This window comes from Neovison vison, chromosome 4 (assembly GCF_020171115.1).
Source record: "Neovison vison isolate M4711 chromosome 4, ASM_NN_V1, whole genome shotgun sequence".
Lineage (NCBI taxonomy): Eukaryota > Metazoa > Chordata > Mammalia > Carnivora > Mustelidae > Neogale > Neogale vison.
The window spans coordinates 184,036,133-184,054,390 of NC_058094.1; the positions used below are offsets into that span (position 1 = coordinate 184,036,133).

Consider the following 18,258-nt stretch of genomic DNA (forward strand, 5'->3'; position numbering starts at 1 on the left):
TAAGTGTAACTTTATGAATAATTGATGCAACTGAGAAGTTATTGGCTAATTGAAAAGCCATCTCGTCATGTCTTTGAGCCTGACCCGTGGCGAAAGCCAAACTGTTCAGGCATTTAGGGTCTTTTATAAAGGGTCTTTTAAAAGAGCCTTTAGCGTTTACAAGGAAAAAATATCAGATTTTGGAATCGGATTTTTTTTTTTTTTTTTGTGACAATAGTACATCAGAAACCAATCCAACCGTGTTTTTGGTTAACTTAAATGAATCAAGCTGACTGCATGACTAATTCAGATTAATGGTGCAGAAATCAGTCATTAAAGAGGGGGAGAAAAAGAGATTGATTTAATAGTCTTAACAGAATGGCCATAAATTTACATCTCCCTTTCTATTCTGTTCTCTCTGTTTAAAACACTTGAAAGCACTAGTAAATATCTCCTCTGCCTGAGTAGATACAGCGTGTATGCTATAAAACCCAACACAGGCTCCAGCGGGATGCAGCTCTGTTCGCTGTATTACATTTTATGACCGCCATTGGCTCTCTCGCAGCCAGGCTTTTATTTAAAGAAAAAGAAGTTACATTTCCAAGATATCAGATACTACATCTATAAAATAAACGCAGCAGTAGTACCAAATTGATAAAAAGGAGGCCTAAATTTATCTTGCGTGGTAAATTTAATTTCCGACACCCCTGGTGATAATGATTACAAAAGTGTTCTTGTCAATATCGATAAGTCAGTGCAAAGCAGAAACGAGATGTTTAGTTGACCGTGGTGTGGGTGTAACTGGTACGTCCAGGCCCAGAGTTTTGAACATTATAAAGTACAGTCTTATTGCAGGGCAGGCATCCAGTTTTTAAAACATTATATAGATTGGAGACAGATGAGTGTTCCTGAATTATTCTTGGCCTTTTCTTATGAAATGCCTAGAATATAATTTCAGATGGAAATTAACTTAATTGATGCAAAAACAAATGGGTCTAGAACTCATCAGAAAGCTTGAGTTTAAGGGGCATTGCTAAAAAGTACAGATTACCTTGGGGGTAACCATTTATGCTTTTCAAGAGCAGAAATGGGTTATATTAGGCTGTTAATGTAAATTGGAGTTTCACTTATGACTTGTAAATCAATTAAGTTCTTCTCATTAGTTAGGAAAGATAATTTATTGAACCCTGTTCTTGCAATGTCTTTTGCCAATTGAAGAGACCCTTAATATCTCTGTTCTTAAGAATTCAAGAAGTATTTATTGACACCTGCTAGGTACCATGCACTTCCTTACCTTTCTAAAGTATCTGCATTACTAAAAACAGAGCAGACACAATCTCTCACTGATGCAGTTTATGGTCTCGTGGGAGCAGAGACATTTTTAAAAACCACTCAAAATCACTGAAGAATTATAACCGGGGAGCTGAAGTGGTAAATTCCAAGAGACCATGAAACACATGTATTTTGTTTTTCATCAAATTGTCACAAATTGTGAATTTGTAGATGGATTGTTGGCAAACTCGTTTTCCACTCTGAAATGAGTGCATACAGAGTCTGACTTGTCTTAGATACTTAATTTGACTTTTGGTTTATTCATTGATTGAATAAATGGCGAGAAAGTGTTACTAGGTCGAAGAATGCGGGGTGAGCACACTCCAAAAAAGGCCCTGACCTGGTTTGGTTACCCAGAGAAGGTGGTGAGGATTACTTACATTCAAGGCTGTGGCAGGAAGGAAGGTGGCGATGCAAAGAAGCCGGGAGGAAGTCAGCGAGGGCACCGGTCCGGAGCCCAGGGCCATGAGTGGGGCAGCAGTGAGGTGCCACTTGGTGGGATGGCCTTGGAGCAATGTCAAGTGTTGTCCCAAGGAGCCAAGCTTACTGGAATCTCTGATGAGCTAGAGAATTTGCTCTTTTTCAAAGTCAGGCTGTTTTACTAGCTTTTTAGGGAAAATATAGGTATAAAGGCAAAATTCTCTCCCCAGACACCCAGATGCCTGTGTCATCAAAGGAAACGGGGCGGGGGAGAGGAGAAAGGCCGGGAGGGGTAAGAATCATGCAGGGAGGTTCCAGATCTCTTTCTTTTTCTTTCTTTTTTTAGAGGGGTTCCAGATCTTTACAAGAGGTCCTCCCTTGAGCCTAAGAAAGCTTTGAAATAAAAAATACATATTTTAATTGAATTCTGCTGATATTCTGGTGCCTTTTCTCAGGCTAAGTATTTCTACTCCTGTGTCTCAAAATTCCTCATTTGTTAAAAGGGGAAATATTGTCTTTGCCATCCAACTTTAGGAGCTTGGCAGTGAGACTTGGTGCAGAGCATGAGCTCATTCAAAAAAGATACTGGTAATAGGATGTCTTTTAAAATGTGGGCCAGATAGCTGTCTTGTTTTCCCAATTATTGCTTCTGTTGGATTTTTGTCATTGTTTTCAGGAAAAACAAGATACTGAGAACCAATCTCTGGGGAACTAGTTTGGTTCCATTTTGAGGAAATATTTTCAAAGATCCTTTCTGAGAAATAGTGTGAATCATTTTGAAATTCTGTAAAACTGTGGGTGAGAGAAGTCCATTTGCCTCCGCAGAAGGGTTTGGGAGTCTAAAGTCAATGGGTTGTTAAAGAAATATCTTATATATGCTGGAAGTTTGGGACATTTTTACAGGCATTTGGTTAGGCTGTGGTTTCTTAATTAAAGCGAAGGATTGGTGTTAACTTTAAGATCCCAGCCTTAAGCCCCAGTTCCTTGATTGAAGTATAGTGATTACTCTGTTGTTTGGTCTGGGTCTCAGAATAATAATAACAAAAATAACTAATTTTATTGAATTCAATATTCAATATGTAGTTGACCCTTGAATGGGTTTGAATTATACAGGTCCATTTATATGTGGATGTTTTTCAATAAATACAGTACAGTACTATAAATGTGTATCTCTTCCTTATGATTTTCATAATATTTTCTTTTTCTCTAGCTTTCTTTACTGCAAGAATATAGTATATCTAAAATATGTGTTAATAGATTGTTAATATTATCAGCAAGGTTTCTGGTCAACAGTAGGCTACTAGTAGTTAACTTTGGAGAGACTCAAGTTACACATGGATTTTTGACTACACAAGGAGTCAGGCTTCCTAATGCCCACGTTGTTCAAGGGTCAACTGTAGTTAATATGTAGTAGCTCAATTAAGACCATAAGATAACAATCTCTGTCATCCCATTTAATAGTTGAGAAAACTGAGGCACAGAGAGGCCAAGTAACTAGCCCAAGTTTACACAGCTAGTAAGGGACAGAGCTGGGATTCCAACCTAGGCAGACCATCTTCTGAACCCATGTCCTTCACTACCCCATCTTACAATATAATTATCACCCATGGAAGAAATTAACTATATTATCTTTCCATTTCCCATTCTACTTGATTATCCTATAGTTTGCTTTCTTTACAAAAATAGGAGTTTTTAAATTCCGCTTCGGAGAAGAATGATTGAATAAGCATTTCTCATTACAAACAGCCTTCTCTTAACATTTAAGAGTCTGTAATCCCGTCTTTAGTTCTTCAGTCTCCCCATCCTAGACAGAAACTAGTTGGCCAGGTTAGGCCACAACAGTTCATTTAAGAAGGTGGAAAGAAGGCACATTTCTCTTTAGAAGCCAATACAGTGATCGTGGGCAATTCTCTTTCTCTAGTCTGTATGTGAAATTATGTTACGTGTAAATGAGGAAAAGGTATGGACCCCCTGAGATGTATCAAGTCCTTTTTAGCAACTTCTCTTGCTTTTTAGAGACACTTTCTATTTGCGGTTCATTCGTATTTCAAGTTTATTTTTGACATTAAGAACGAAGTGCTGTACTGACTGACTCGTCCCATTCAGTACGGACACTGACCCCCCACCACGTTGCGCGTGCTGGCTGAAGCACTGTGAACTCATCAGTGAGCCGTGAAGAACTCCCTAATCATCACAGAACATCTATGCCTCATGAGATTAAAAACATCTCATTTTCAAGTTCTAGAATCTGAATTTTAGAGCTTCAGGGCATTTCCAGATGGCCTGTAGTCTGATCCATTCATTAAACAGATGATGACATGGAGAGCCCTAAAGCAAAGAAAGTCTCTCCCCCAGAGTCAGAAACTCTAATGGCAGCGACATCTGAATCCTTTGCTCCCTGCCCACTCTTCTTTCCATCTTATTGCTTTGAAGCTTTTCGTATTATTCTGCACACACCAAGTCCCACCGATTCCTTTCTGTTGTTATTTATTACATGCTCACCATTTCTCAGGTGTCTGTGATTGGATTTTCATGCTAAGTTTGATCTTCTAATTCTTTTTTTTTTTTTTAAGATTTTATTTATTTGTTTGACAGACAGAGATCACAAGTAGGCAGAGAGGTAGGCAGAGAGAGAGAGAGGAGGAAGCAGGCTTCCCGCTGAGCAGAGAGCCCGATGTGGGGCTCGATCCCAGGACCCTGAGATCATGACCTGAGCCGAAGGCAGAGGCTTTAACCCTCTGAGCCACCGAGGTGCCCTGATCTTCTAATTCTTTAACCTAATTTTTTTTTTCACTGCTGGCTTCTTCTCTTTACCTGACCACACACCCAGTAGATTTATCTGTCTTGAGTTCAATAGGCAATCTGGGGTGCCATGGACCTTTTGAAGACTTGGGAAAGGAGAACAGTCTGCAGTGACTCTCCTGAGACTTCCAAACAAAATCACTGGACCCTCGCTCCATAAAGATAGTTGGGCTTGTCCAAGCGCAAAGAGTGGCAGACACAGAGCTCGCTTTTCAGACACCCTTAGACTGGAAAACATCCTTTGGGGGTAAAAATGAGGACATGAAATCGCTTGCTGTGGTACCTTTCATTCTGTTAAGGACACTGAAAACACAGTCTGTCATCCTTGACATTTTAATTGAAAGAAAAGCTTACATAGATTTCAGCCGTAAGCAGTATGTTTATACAAGTGTATAAAGAGGAATAATCTGTCAAGTTGGAAAACTCTTAATGCTACGGGACTCAGTTTAGTAATTGAACAATCCAACATGAGCTCACACATCTTACCTTGTTCCATGCCTCAATAATTTTTAGTAGAAATACTTTACCTAGAGGCATATGGTTATTAAAAAGGAGGCTCGGCTTGCTCAAAGTCTGGAATTATTAGCTCATGGCAACAAGCCTGCACTGGAGAAAGACTGTTGGGTCTTTGTTTTCACAACTTTGCTGCGATTTGCCATCTTATTTTCAGAGTCTAACTGATATGTTGTTTGGGAAGGTTTTTTTTGTTTGTTTGTTTTGTTTTTTTTTAAGGAAGAAAGCATAATTTCACATGGATGAGTGACTTCTCATGTTAGCAATACTGCATAATTTTACTACTTCATTGCCCAGTCCAGGTAGCAGTGTGGATATCAAGGGAAATAGACCGTGAATTTATTTTAGTATAAAAAATCAATAATAGCTTAGTTATGGGAGCCATCAAGGTGTGATGGGGGAAGCCCTGTGTTGCAAGCTGAACATGAGCCTTGCTTCTTTTCATGACCCATATGACCTTGGGCATATTTAAATGTTTCTGAATTCAGCTTACTCTGAGTAAAATGGGGGTAACTGCCCTACCCACCACATGGCATTGTTTCAAGTCACAGGAAGGTGAAAATATTTTGAAAAATATGAAACTGTGTAAGTGCAATATAAAAAGTTTCAAGCAAGTGCAATGTGTTAATAATTATTTCTATATACACAAAGGGAATTAGATAATTAATATAATTATTCTGATACCACTCTTGCTTCAGTGATCAGGATATTCTGGACAAATGGTTATTTATTGGGCCAAGCTACATAATTACCTCAGTCTAGTCCTTTGTATACCCTGCGATGGGTAAGAGTAGATTTTTCTTTTCTGTCAGTTTTTGTAGTTTTAAAAGCCCAAGCAAGAAACATAGAAAACCCCTCAGTTTTGTTCCTAGCAAGGGTTGGGAAAATTATTTATAGAATCAGTGGAGGGGTGCCTGGATGGCTCAGTCAGTTAGATGTCTGACTCTTGATTTTGGCTCAGGTCATGATCTCAGGGTCATGAGATCAAGCCCTGTGTCGGGCTCCAAACTGGGTGTGGGGCCTGCTTAAGATTCTTTCTCCCTCTTCCTGTGCCCCTCCCTGCTGCATGTGCACACGTATGCATGTGTGAACTCTCTCTCTCTCTCTCTCAAATAAATAAATAAAATATAGATCTGTGTAAAACAATAATTGAGAGTTATTTAGAATCCAAACATGCAGAGTTCTCAAATAGCCATTTCTCTTTCAACTATATATGTTAATTGGTTGATTGCTATCATTAGGCAATTATTATTATAATTCCAAGGGAGCTCAGTATGCTGGAAATCTTTCTTAATTAATGAAGGAATGCTTGGTGTTTAAAAATCTGGTACATCTGTGCATGGTATGGAAGTAAGTATACCATTTCCCAGCTACTCTGTCCAGCTAGTTTTCCTTAGTTGTGTAAAGAATGAAAAGTCATTTTGAGTTGAATTACTTTTGCATCTTCATTCACATAAGCATGGTTTAATTGATTTCTAAAAATGACTCAATAGAAACTGATCACCAAGATTAGCATTAATATATCAAGTTGGAAACAAAATGTAAATGATGATAATATGCTGTCATTTTTTTAGGAGGATGATATGACAAATCATCATTATAAAATGTTTTCAATTGTCTTTTTTTTTGCTTGTCCCTATCTATACCCAAAGCATTCCTCCCAGTGACTAGGGGAAAAGACATATGGTAGAAGGTTGTATGTCTGTACGTTTAGATGTATCTGTACATATGCATGGGTGTATGTGTGTACATCTCTCTGTCTGGGTATCTGTACACGAGTGGATGGATAGATGATTAACAACTATCTATAGAGATGGTCTCAGTGAATCTTTCTCCTTATAAAACAGAGCAGTTTAGATTACTAACCTTGCACTTGCAGGAACTGACCATTATTAAAGATGACATATTTTGATATACAGCAATTTTCTTCCCAGCAAAGGTCACAAACAAAACATTAAGGCTGGAGAATATAGGGCACCTGGGTGGCTCAGTCATTAAGCGTCTGCATTCAGCTCAGGTCATGATCCCAGGGTTCTGGGATCGAGTCCCACATCGGTCTCCCTGCTTGGTGGGAAGCCTGCTTCTCCTTTTCCCACTCCCCCTGCTTTTGTTACCTTTCTCATTGTCTCTTTTTCTATCAAATAAATAAACATCTTTAAAATAAAATAATAATAATAAAAAGACTGGAGAATATAAAGCAAACCTTGTCTGTTGACAGAGCCACCATTTATACCTATCTGATTGGAGCTATCCACCTCTGAATGAGGTAGGCTTTAAGACCCAGTGAAGGTACAACCTACTGTAGAGTTTTGGAGCAACTACAGTTGGCAGTTTCCTACAGCTCTGAAAGGTGAAGGACCTTCAAAGACCCTACTAATCCTATTGTTAATCTATACTCCAGAGGGCCCCAGGGCACATATCAAGAAATACCTATAACATGCATTTGCTTTTCTGAAAACACTCGTTTTATTGTTGCAGGCTACTTCCGGTTGGCCTCTTCGTGTAACTAACTATTCATACACACATTCTGGTCATAAAGCTGGGTGTCATTTGTGTACATCTGCAGGGAGTCTAGGTAAAGGTTTTATATTCTTTTATATTTTCACTTATATAACTTCCTGAACATATAAATATTGACTAATTTGTCACTAATCCTTCTAAAATCCATGCGCCTGGGATAGCTAGCTCTACTCAAAGGAGCTGTTAGGTGAAAAGAGTAGAAAACCTAATCTTTGAGATTTCGGCAACAATGCAAAAGAAGATCCTGTTGGCATGACCTCCCTGTTTCAATCCCCATTTCTCCCCAAGTCAGGCACATTTGAGGCCTTCTCATGCTACTCTGAATGGGATTATCCTTCCCTGAAGCTGAGAAAGGCCCTGGGCCACACAGGACATCTCCATCTCCAGTCATTACGCAGCACTTAACATGAACAAATCTTTTTTTTTTTCTTTTTTTTCAGGAAATGCATTAATTCTAGAAACAGTAGCTTCATTTATGGCATTCAGGATAAGGTAGTTTAACGTGGAAGACTCAGGTCCCTGCGGTGGTGGGGGAGGTGTTTGTTTATTTGTTTTGTTTTATTTGTTAAATCTTTGATTTAATGGTTTGACATTTATACAGCTCCCCAGAGCAAAAGCATCGGGAGATTGAGAATTTAGCTGAGGAGGTCACTTATTTGCCATTTTTCATAAACACAAATAATTTCCTTTTTCCCTCAGCCGCACATTCCCTGGCTCATTAAATCAATTGAAAGTTCTAAATTTTTTTTTCCCCCTCTGGCAAATTAAAGCAAAAGCTCGAACTATGTTCTCCCCAGAGGAATGCTTACCCAAGTTCTGCGGGTCAGGCCAAAATCAGTTTCTGTCAAACAGCCTAACACCTCCAGTTATTATAAAATGAGGGATTGGTAATCGGGGGCTGGGCTCTGGACTTGCCTGAGAAAGGCTGGCTGCACTGGCATAAACCTCATTCCTGCTACTTTGATCTATGTCCTGACTTTGTTTTTGTTGTTGTTGTTGCTATTTTGTTTGTTTGTTTGTTTGTTTTTTCCACCCACAGTGGAGAACTACGAAAAAGTCAAAACAGATTTCTATTGGGAATTCATGGATCAAGTTGGCTTTACAATCCAGACAGTGAAAGTGTGTCCAGGAGGGCTTCTAGGCAGAGGCATAGGAGAGTCCAGATGACATACACAGATCTCAGGGTCTAAGATCCTCCACAGGGCAGAGAATTCTGAGTAAACACAGGATTTCACCCCCAAGTCCCTTCCCTAAGAGGCAGGAGTCGTAGGAGATTTGCCGACTTGTTGACTATCGGAACATGAGTTAGATAACAAGAGGTCAGGAAATGAAGTGGAATTTGGTGTATTAACTAGGAAGCAGCAGAGGAAGCCAGGCTTGTGTTTTATTTGTTATTATTTCCCTAATATCCTCAATTATGTGATTCCCATCAGAGGATCTGATCTGTTGCTCATGTAATGGTGTTGTCCCCGCTGGTTCTGGACACCGGGAAGCAGGCAGTGAATTCCCCGCCCCAAGGCATCAGGAATAATATCTGCTTTTTCTGTGTGTTGCCAGGCCTGTCCCAGGCTCTCTATCTTCTCTGCTACATCTCCACAACAGACAGAGACAGCCTATGCCAGCCTCCATGCCTGGGACCCTGCCCAACCCGACGATGCCGGGTTCTTCTGCCGTCTTGATGCCAGTAAGTGCTTCTCGTTGCCACTGAGCCTTGCTTCTTTGAAAGCAGTAAAGGAAAAGCTGAGATCGAAGCTGGAAAGACAGCGACTTCTTCTGGGTGAAGAGCTGAGCTGTGTGCTACTTTGTGGAGAGGGCCTGGTTGTCCCTGCTGGCCCTCCCGCCCTCCAGTGCTCCCTTAGTGAGGCCTGGCCCCATCTTCCTGCTGGTGACAAGTGAGCTTGCCACACCCAGGGGATAGAATTTGTTCAAGGACACAGTGTTTTATGCCTAGCCCAAAATCTATATAGCTTGGGCTCTATACCTTAACTCACCAGGGAGTGATCTTGCCAGGACTCAGAGCAACATTTATAATAACAAAAATAATAACGATGGTACAGAATATCTGCTAGTAGGTGTCCCTGCATGTCATGTTCTATTACGCATGCTCACAACATTTATTAAGGGCTTACCATGTGCTACTCCCTTTATAGGCACTTCATGAACACCTGAAACAATCCTGTCAGGCACGTGCTATTTCTATCCCCGGTGTCTGAATGGGAAAAGGATGGCAAGTAGCTTGCTTGGCTGAGAAGCAAGCATAGCTGAGTTCTGATCCCAGAAATCCTGGCCGGGCCGCAGAGCTCACTGGGTCAACCACCGTGTGATACCACTATATTCTCTGCTTTCACTGTCACAACAAACCTGTGAGGGATATACCGTTATTACCCCCATTTTACAGATGGGGAAGCTGAGGCACAGGAGGCTGAGTAAGATGGAGCCTAAAGATTTAAATCCAGGTGTTATGACTCCAAGGTCTATCATCATTACATAATATACCCCCTACCCCTGAAAACAACATATTAACCTAGAAGGGACATCCAGAGTTTCTCAGGGCAAACCTTGCTCTCCTTCCACAGGATCCCCTTCCTGGCCTTGTGCTTTGGAGAGCCTGGCTGGTGTGCTTATTCCTGGGGCCACAGCTATTCTCAAAAGCCCTAAGAGATGACATGACAATTCCCTGAAAACCCTCCCAAACAGTATCAACAATGCCTGGCAGAACATGTTCACATTTTAAGGAACCGTCTACATTTGTCACTTCACGTTGCTCTCATCGGCATCCTGTGGGAATGGGATCACGGTAATTACTGACGTGCTCATTTTCCAGATGAAAAGCTGACAGCTATGACGAACCCCCATCTCAATTCACGCTGAGCAGCTCAGGTTCTCGAAGGCTGAGCAGTGCACCGATTTATCTGAGTGGAGGCAGGGATGGATGAGGGCTGGGAGCCCCAAGTTCAGAGAAATGGACCTGGCTGCTGTAAATATTGGGTCGTCCTGACTAGGAACAGTCTTTGCAAAATCGGGCCGGAAGGAACAGCTGCGTTGACACACTTTCCCTGCCTTGCTCTCCTGAAACATCTTCAGATGAGCTACGACAACGCCACCAATGCCACTTGCCCAGGTTTTATTCAGCCCAGCCAGGCGCACAAAGACTCCCACCATAAGCATTTTCCTTCAGACGCTAAAGCCCCCTTGTCCCAAATTAGTGTCCTATCATAAATTCTATCCATCAGCCAGAAAAATACTACTTCAGTGACCTTTTTTTTTTCCATTTGGCTAAACTGTACTGTTTCCAGGACAAAGGTGGGACATGGGCAGAGAGTGCGCAGTGAGTAAGTATCTGGCAGTGGTTTCCACCATATCATCTCATTGTACAACTTGGCCTCCTGTTAATGCTTCTGAATAGAAGGAAAGGATCAGGTACACAATCAAGAGCCAATGTAGACAGAAAGTCAGGGATGCCACCCCCACAGGATTTCCCCAGCTCATGTCACCGACATTCCCAGCTGCCATGACAATAGTGTCAGTCTAGAGCACTGATTCTCAACTCGGGGCAATTGCTTGGCACCATCTGGAGATGCCATTGTTGGTTGTCACCACTGAGAGAGGTAGAGGGTAGAGGCCTCTGTAGGTAGAGGCCGGGGATGCTGTTCAGCATTCTACAATGCATAGGACAGCCCCCACCAGAAACTAATTATTTGGGCCCTAGATGTCAACAGCGCTGAGGCTGAGAAACCTTAGAGTGACACAAAGGTAACTCATGAATGCTGTCATAAAATCTCTTAACAAACAAACAAACAAACAAAAAACCCCTAAGAGTTCCTGGTCCCAGAAATCTAGGTCCTTTCCTCCTCGTTATCAAGCTCCATGCTCCTAGGCTCAGATTTTGGCATTGTAAGCATAGTCTTCCCATAGAGTTCCTGCCCTCGGGGAACCATGATTCCCTTGGTAGAAAAGGTCTGTCTGTCTGCAGGCCGAGGTAATATTGTTAACTGATTTGCAGTACCTACTAGCAGGCCACACAGTTCATAAAATCCTAGGTCTGAAGCAAATAATGCATCTGTTCATTCCACAAACTTCTGCTGAATGCCTGCTAGGAGCGAAGGACTATGCGAGATGCTGGGGTTCCGGTGAGCAACGGAGTTCACAGTCCTGTGGTTTCCTATCTTGAAAGTCCAATGTTTACATCATTTGGGAATACGAACACTCATTTATAATCACAGAAGTCCAGTGAGGTTGTTGAGACTGTAGCTCCCGTTTTCTGATTTGTTTCAGAGGGAAAGGAGAAGCTCATAAAAAGGTGAAATCCTTTACCTGGATGCTTTACCACCAGGGCTAGATGTTGCTTAGTGTCTGGCAAAACCACTCCCATCTTTCTGACTTCTTGGTTCTAGCATCTCACCAAAGCACACTCATGGGGCAGAACCTTATGCGTAAAAGCCAAATCATTGCCTTGCAGAGGGTTTTGCTGACCCCCTATCATCACTAAGACGGAAAAATGCAATTTTTTTTTTTTTAAAGTAGAGGAATCAGCCTGTTTTCAATGTTCTGTTGAATTTGTGAGTCATGGAGTAGGAGTAGTCTGTAACTTTTCCACAGAGTGGGAAGCATGACTGATTCTGGATCCCGAGGCTGCAAGTAAGCAGCTCGCCCTTCTTTGTAGCTCATACCTTTGTAGTTCTCATTGACCTTCCTTCAGGAAACTGAAAGCAAAAGCTCCTTTGGACTTCATCTCCCTCTGGGAGATGGTTACCAGTTGGAATAAAGGGTCAAATGCCTTTCCAGCACTTCCATCTCCCAGACTCTGGAAGGGGGAATTATAAGCAACAAGCATTCTGTGGAGCAGTCTTTGTGACTTAACAGAGTACACGGACGTACTTAATAGCACTGAACTGTACACGGAAGCCTAGTTACAGTGGTAAATTTTACGACATGCATATTTTACCAGAATTACAAAAACAATAATAAAAAATAAAATACCCAGACTACCCAGAGACTCAGGGGGCATATGGGAATGAACATTTTATTTTGCTGAATTGATGAGGCCCCGAAAAGTTTTGCTGGCATTTTCTAGAATGTATAGATAATTCTTCATCAGATTGCTCCTTTTGAAGCATACACTGCCAGATAACTGATATGCTCTTTGAGGCTAAGGGATGGCGAAGGGTGATTTGCTGTGACAGGGATTGTCCACTCGTCACTCATGTCATTCCGTGAGCACTTCAGCTAAGCCGCACATTAATGCTGTAATTGCAGCCCCGCACCTGGGGCGGACCCAGCAGGAATTGCAGGGTTGGAACCTGACCATGGCAGGGACCCTGAAGGGGCATTTACCTTGGCTTTCACTCTCCATTCTTGCCTGTGAGGTTTCTGTCCTGCGCTCTGGGAAAAGCCCCAGTGATAAAGAACTCCATATTTATTTCTTCAGTCTCCCGGGGCTAACCTTGAGCAGAAACCGGGTTCCCTCAAGTTTCTGAGCCTTTTTCCTTTCCATCCTTTGGCAAGGGGAACTTTTGCATTGAAGAATTTATTTTTTTCCTCTTGAAGAAAGTCTTCTGTGGAACTTAGTGTTAAGTGTACTTGCTTTCTTCTAGTTCTTTGAAACATCCTCAATTTCTACTCAACAGAATATATCAGTCAGACATACCCTTCCTTGACTGAAAGAGAGGTTTTACTGTATTTCCTTTTTAACAGGGATACCCTGGAGACAAAAAGGCCAGAACTCATGCAGGTATTTGAAATGATGTTAGTTCTAGGCAAGCCAGTAGGGCAGTGTCCATCATGTGTGGTACGGTACCCTCACCTGCTTTCTTCACTCCCCAAAGGCCTCGCCTGTGAGGCCAAAACCTGCTGTTATGTCGTGTCATGACTAGGTTAACAGGAAAGGGGAGGTGAGCCAGGGGCAACAGCTCAGATACCTGTTGGTCATCTTTTTCTTTTTTTTTTTTTTTAAGATTTTATGTATTTATTTGACAGAGAGAGAGACAAAGAGGGAGGGAGAGCACAGAGGGAGAGGCCAAGGGAGAAGAAGACTTCCCGCTGTGCAGGGACCCTGACGTGGGGCTCGATCCTAGGACCCTGAGACCATGTCCTGAGGTGAAGGCAGACACATAACCGACTGAGTCACCTAGTCGCCCCACTCTTGGTCATCTCAATTGTGTTTATAAGTTACAGTGGCAAGAAGACCCAGTATATTCAAGAGTATTACTTTTTAAGTTAATTTAATGTTTTTCTTATTACTGAAATGATTCATGTTTTCATATAAAATTTAGGGGGGTAGAAAAGCCATGGATAACCTGAGATAACATTTGGTATATATCCTTGCAGCATTTTTCTATGCATACATTATTTTTTACAGTTATAAAAAGAAGCATGACTCGTGGCAGTTGGAGTGTTTACAAAAGTGGAAATATTCCATACTTTTGTTTGTAAATGTACCATGACAACATGGTTCTCGTTGGCATGGGGCATCTCCTATAGCAGGCACAGCTTTGGAGTGATTCTTTGATGTCCTGGAGTTCAAGGCTCAGAAGTGTGTTACTTACCCTTCCCCAAACCACAGTCTTTCTCTGGAGTTGTTCAAAGAAATTCTAAATGACCCACTTGAAAGAAAAATGCAGCTTTGTCTGGGACCTAGACCGCATTTTTTAGACTTCTGATTCTGTTGCTTTCCTTTCTCTTAGATGGAGAGACAGATGTCAGTGAACTCCAACCTCCTGGGAATGCAAGGTCCAAATCTGAGCAACCCCTGTGCTTCTCCCCAGGTCCAGCCAATGCATTCAGAAGCCAAAATGGTAAGTAACAATTATAATAATCATTTTTTAAATTTCATGAGTTTTTCTTTGATCTCTATTCTGACTTCCAAATTTCAGTTAAGTCAGGTAGATGGCTCCGTCATTGTTTCAATGAGTAGGTCTTTTCTGTGGAGAGGCAAGAGGGAACTTGGCTCTCTCTTTGAGGATATTTGTTATTGAATCTTGGCATCAGATGACCATGTAATAAGCATTGGATCAGCCTCAGTGGAAGGGACATGTAGGGGTTTGGGGAGATCCATAGGAGTTAAGGTAGGATACACTCAAGTAGGTGCATGTTTTCTCATAATGTGAAATTAACAAAAACAATCCAGAGTGTCTCTTCTTCAAGGTGGTCACAGTTTCACCATCACTCTTCCTGTCCCCATATCCATGAAAACAGACATGTGATTTTTAAGCACACACTAGCAAGGGAATATTTTTCATTTTTTGTTATAGTTGTCAGATGTGACACTAATCCAAAGGATCACAGCCTTGTTTTTGCACAGGGTAATTGCACCTCTTACTGAAATACATGATTTCAGGTGACAACTTTTGGTGACTTTTAACATTTGAGATTTATGTGCAGGTAGGTCAGTCTTTCCAATCACAGCAAAAGATTTATGCATTAGGTTCTATCAAATATTAATAAAAGCAACGCATGTCCATCTTTGCAATATAAAGTAAATTTGCTGGCTTTATTTAGGAGAGTTACTTGAAGTGGGTTTAGGAGAGTTACTTGAAGTTCAGTTTTCATAGAGTTAAATTCTGGCATCACCATTAGTAAGGTCTCAGATGGCAAAAAAATACACTGTAGCAAAGTTTTTAGATCTGATATTGGATCAGGGTATCTTTGCTACAAGTCGGAGATTTATTTGGTTTCCTGACAGATAGCGTTGGGGACCGTGTCTGGTGGCTGGTATGAGGATGTTATTGACAGTTCTGAAAATCAGCCACCAAAACCAGGTGACTTCATTTTCAATGGCAGCAAGTTTTTTGGACGCCTGCCTTGGTCACTTTCTCTTGGAAATCTTACTCATTTGTCTTTCAGCTCCTTGATTCAAGGAAGCGCCTGAATCCCCAGTGTTGGCTACCTCGGGCAAATAAAATCTGTGGTTAAGAGAGTTCTCTTTGCTATGCCACAGTCCCTGTGACATGCCAGATGGCACCGGCATCTTCAGCAAAGCTCGTTAAATCTTTTTGGAATTGGCAAATATTTTTTCAACTCAAGCCCTGCAGAGCCAAACCAAATACTTGCTGGCAGAGTGAAGTTCAAACTGGCATCTGTTTTAGAGACCAGAGTAGTGCCATTTACTTCTTTTTTTTTTTTTAAAGGAAAATAAAAAATGAACTGTGAAGGTACTTAAGAAAAAAACAAAATTAAGTTATTCATGTGTATGAATAAGTGTTCTGGGTCTGAGCACCCAATGCTACTCCCCCAGCTGGATTATATCTGAATCATCTTGTTTGGTCAGGGGTCTGTATCCCATTTGAGGGACCTCCCAGACAAACCTTAGGTGGATTCTTACACATAGTTCCAAACCAGATTTCCCTGCCAATTGATTTTCACTGGATTATCTGCCACCGCTTGACTCAGAAATGTCCTACCCCTCTCTTCGCACTGGCAAAGAAGGAGAATGCTTCCAAAGGGAGTACAGGTTTGTTATTATTTATACGTATGAAAGAAAAACACATCACATGGCCACTTATTGTGAATAATATCAGCCAGAGACAAAAGGAAATTGGTCTGTACCTATAAAATCGTGTTTCCCCACAGATGTTTGCTGAGTTAAATTTACTGAGCAAGCACACAACTCTGCTGATTCATGCTTTGGGTGGATGGATGTCTCTTTCCAGATCCATGATGTCCAGGTTAATGAACTTTAAGGCTTAGGGAGCATAGTTGTTGTCTCTGTCCTGGGCTCCCAACCCTGATACCATTATTGCCAATCCATTATTCCAAGGGGGAAAATGGTGGTATTGGCCATTCACATTTTAGAGAAATAGCATTTACTTAGTAGCCTGGAAAATGATTAGTAATAGGCTTTTAATACATTACTCAGCATTTCTATTCTCATTCTGCTTGCTTTATTCACTGGAGAAACCCGTTTTTGCCCTCTACTAACTGACAGTATTTTCTAGCAGCTTCGGGCTGCTCAGATGAAAAGCTTTTATGAAACACAAAGTAATAGAGAAAAAAAAAATCTTTCATGATTTTAATGTCAGCCAGAGCCTCCCCAGGTTTCTCTGAACTGTGGGCTTTGTTGTTCTATGCCTAATTTTCTTCCTGTGTAAGACTGGAATGGATTCCAGATTTCAACTAAGACTCCTGTTTCACTGTTTTCAAGGACTTTTCCAAAGGTCACACATGGGCTATTGTGATGAATGCACTCTGCGGGGTGTGTTCTCAGAGCACACAAGAAACCAGAGAGCGGCCAGGGAGGGTGTCGTCCACACCACAACACTGCAGACCTATTCCCCTGGGGACATTGGTGTCAGAGTGTCTATTTCACACTCTCTATTGACCACTGACAAAAGCCATCATCCTGCATCTCTGGTGAAACTTGGAGGTCCTGGAGGTGGACAAAAGCTTAAGGCAGGACTGCTTTAACTCTACAGCTTTGTTAGAAGCTGTCCGAATAGTGATTGCTCAGTAGGATGCATCCATCTTTCTTGCCACAAATTGGTCATTTCTATGGTGGAAGAGAGTAAAATAACTGTACCCAGTAAGCTGTACAGTGTAATAATCTGGGAAACCCAAATCAAGTAGCACGGTGCTCTTTTTTGATTTAATGTATGTGGACATCAGGCAGTAGACTTCAGTGGACCAAAGGCACAGCTGTCCACGCTGGTACTGTCATGATTCTGGCAGATTCTAATTGAGACTTATGGATTCTCTTTCTAAAGAATCAAGGCTACAAACCTATGGTTTCATGTTATACAAGTGAATCTATGCATATTGGATTTTGTCTTAGAGGTCAGAGGAGACTCAAACCTGTGAGAGCTTTAGCTACTTCTAACCACCCAAAACAATGAGTTTTTCCTCCTAGATTCCTGAGATCAGTGGGTATCTTCCATGAAAGTGGGGTCTGCTAGAAAGGAAGGTCACTGGATACCCAACCTTCAGTATAGACAAACTTAGGGAAGCCGAGGGAATGTTGATACCAAGAAAGTACATATACCTGAGACCTGATTTTGCCCTCAGGACAGTGCCATGACAGGGCTGTTGTCCCCATTTTATAGCTGAGACAACTGAAGCTCCAAGAGGTTTAATAATACTGGCCCAATGATGCATCACATAGCAAAGGCTAACTAACATCTCAGACTCCACTGACAAAGATTTTTCATCACAATATTGACCCTTTAGATAAAAATATCTACAGCTTCCTGGTAACGGCAACCAGTAGATTATACTAAAATCTTCGGGGTTCATTTATATTGACAACAAAATGGGAGATAAGGATGGCAAGGACCTCCCGTTTAGAGGTTTAGACCTCCAGATAACCTGGAAAAACGAGGGGCGGTTGATAGTACTGAATGTCCAGGGCCTCCTTACTGGATCCATCTGGATGGAGCACCTTGAAGTTAACCCTTGCACCATGAAGGTTCCTTGTGCTAAGAGAGGCCCCATGATTGAGAACTGAATTTGATCAGTTGAGTTGAGTTGAATTAAAATAAGGAGAAGGAACCAAACAGTAGCAGTGGAAGTGGGGGTGGGATGGAATGAGTAAGGGGCAAGGGTGGGTCTCCGAAGGAGAAGATAAAATAGATAAATGCTAAGCTAAGTAATCAACTAAGAAAGAGTATTTGAGGGGAGCCTGGGTGGCTCAGTGGGTTAAAGCCTCTGTCTTCGGCTCAGGTTGTGATCTCGGGGTCCTGGGGTCGAGCCCCGCATTGGGCT

The 18,258-nt window shown here is 41.7% G+C and overlaps 1 protein-coding gene across 4 annotated transcripts in view; it reads left to right on the forward strand.

Moving 5' to 3' along the window:
- The window catches only part of CREB5 (cAMP responsive element binding protein 5), a 401,460-nt gene that overhangs the window by 296,003 nt on the left and 87,199 nt on the right, over window positions 1-18,258 (forward strand). For all 4 annotated transcript variants that reach the window (XM_044246290.1, XM_044246292.1, XM_044246293.1 and 1 more), the window contains 2 exons: window positions 9,124-9,250; window positions 14,250-14,360. In XM_044246290.1, coding sequence (XP_044102225.1) covers window positions 9,124-9,250; window positions 14,250-14,360 — 238 coding nt within the window. The remainder of the gene's footprint in view (window positions 1-9,123; window positions 9,251-14,249; window positions 14,361-18,258) is intronic.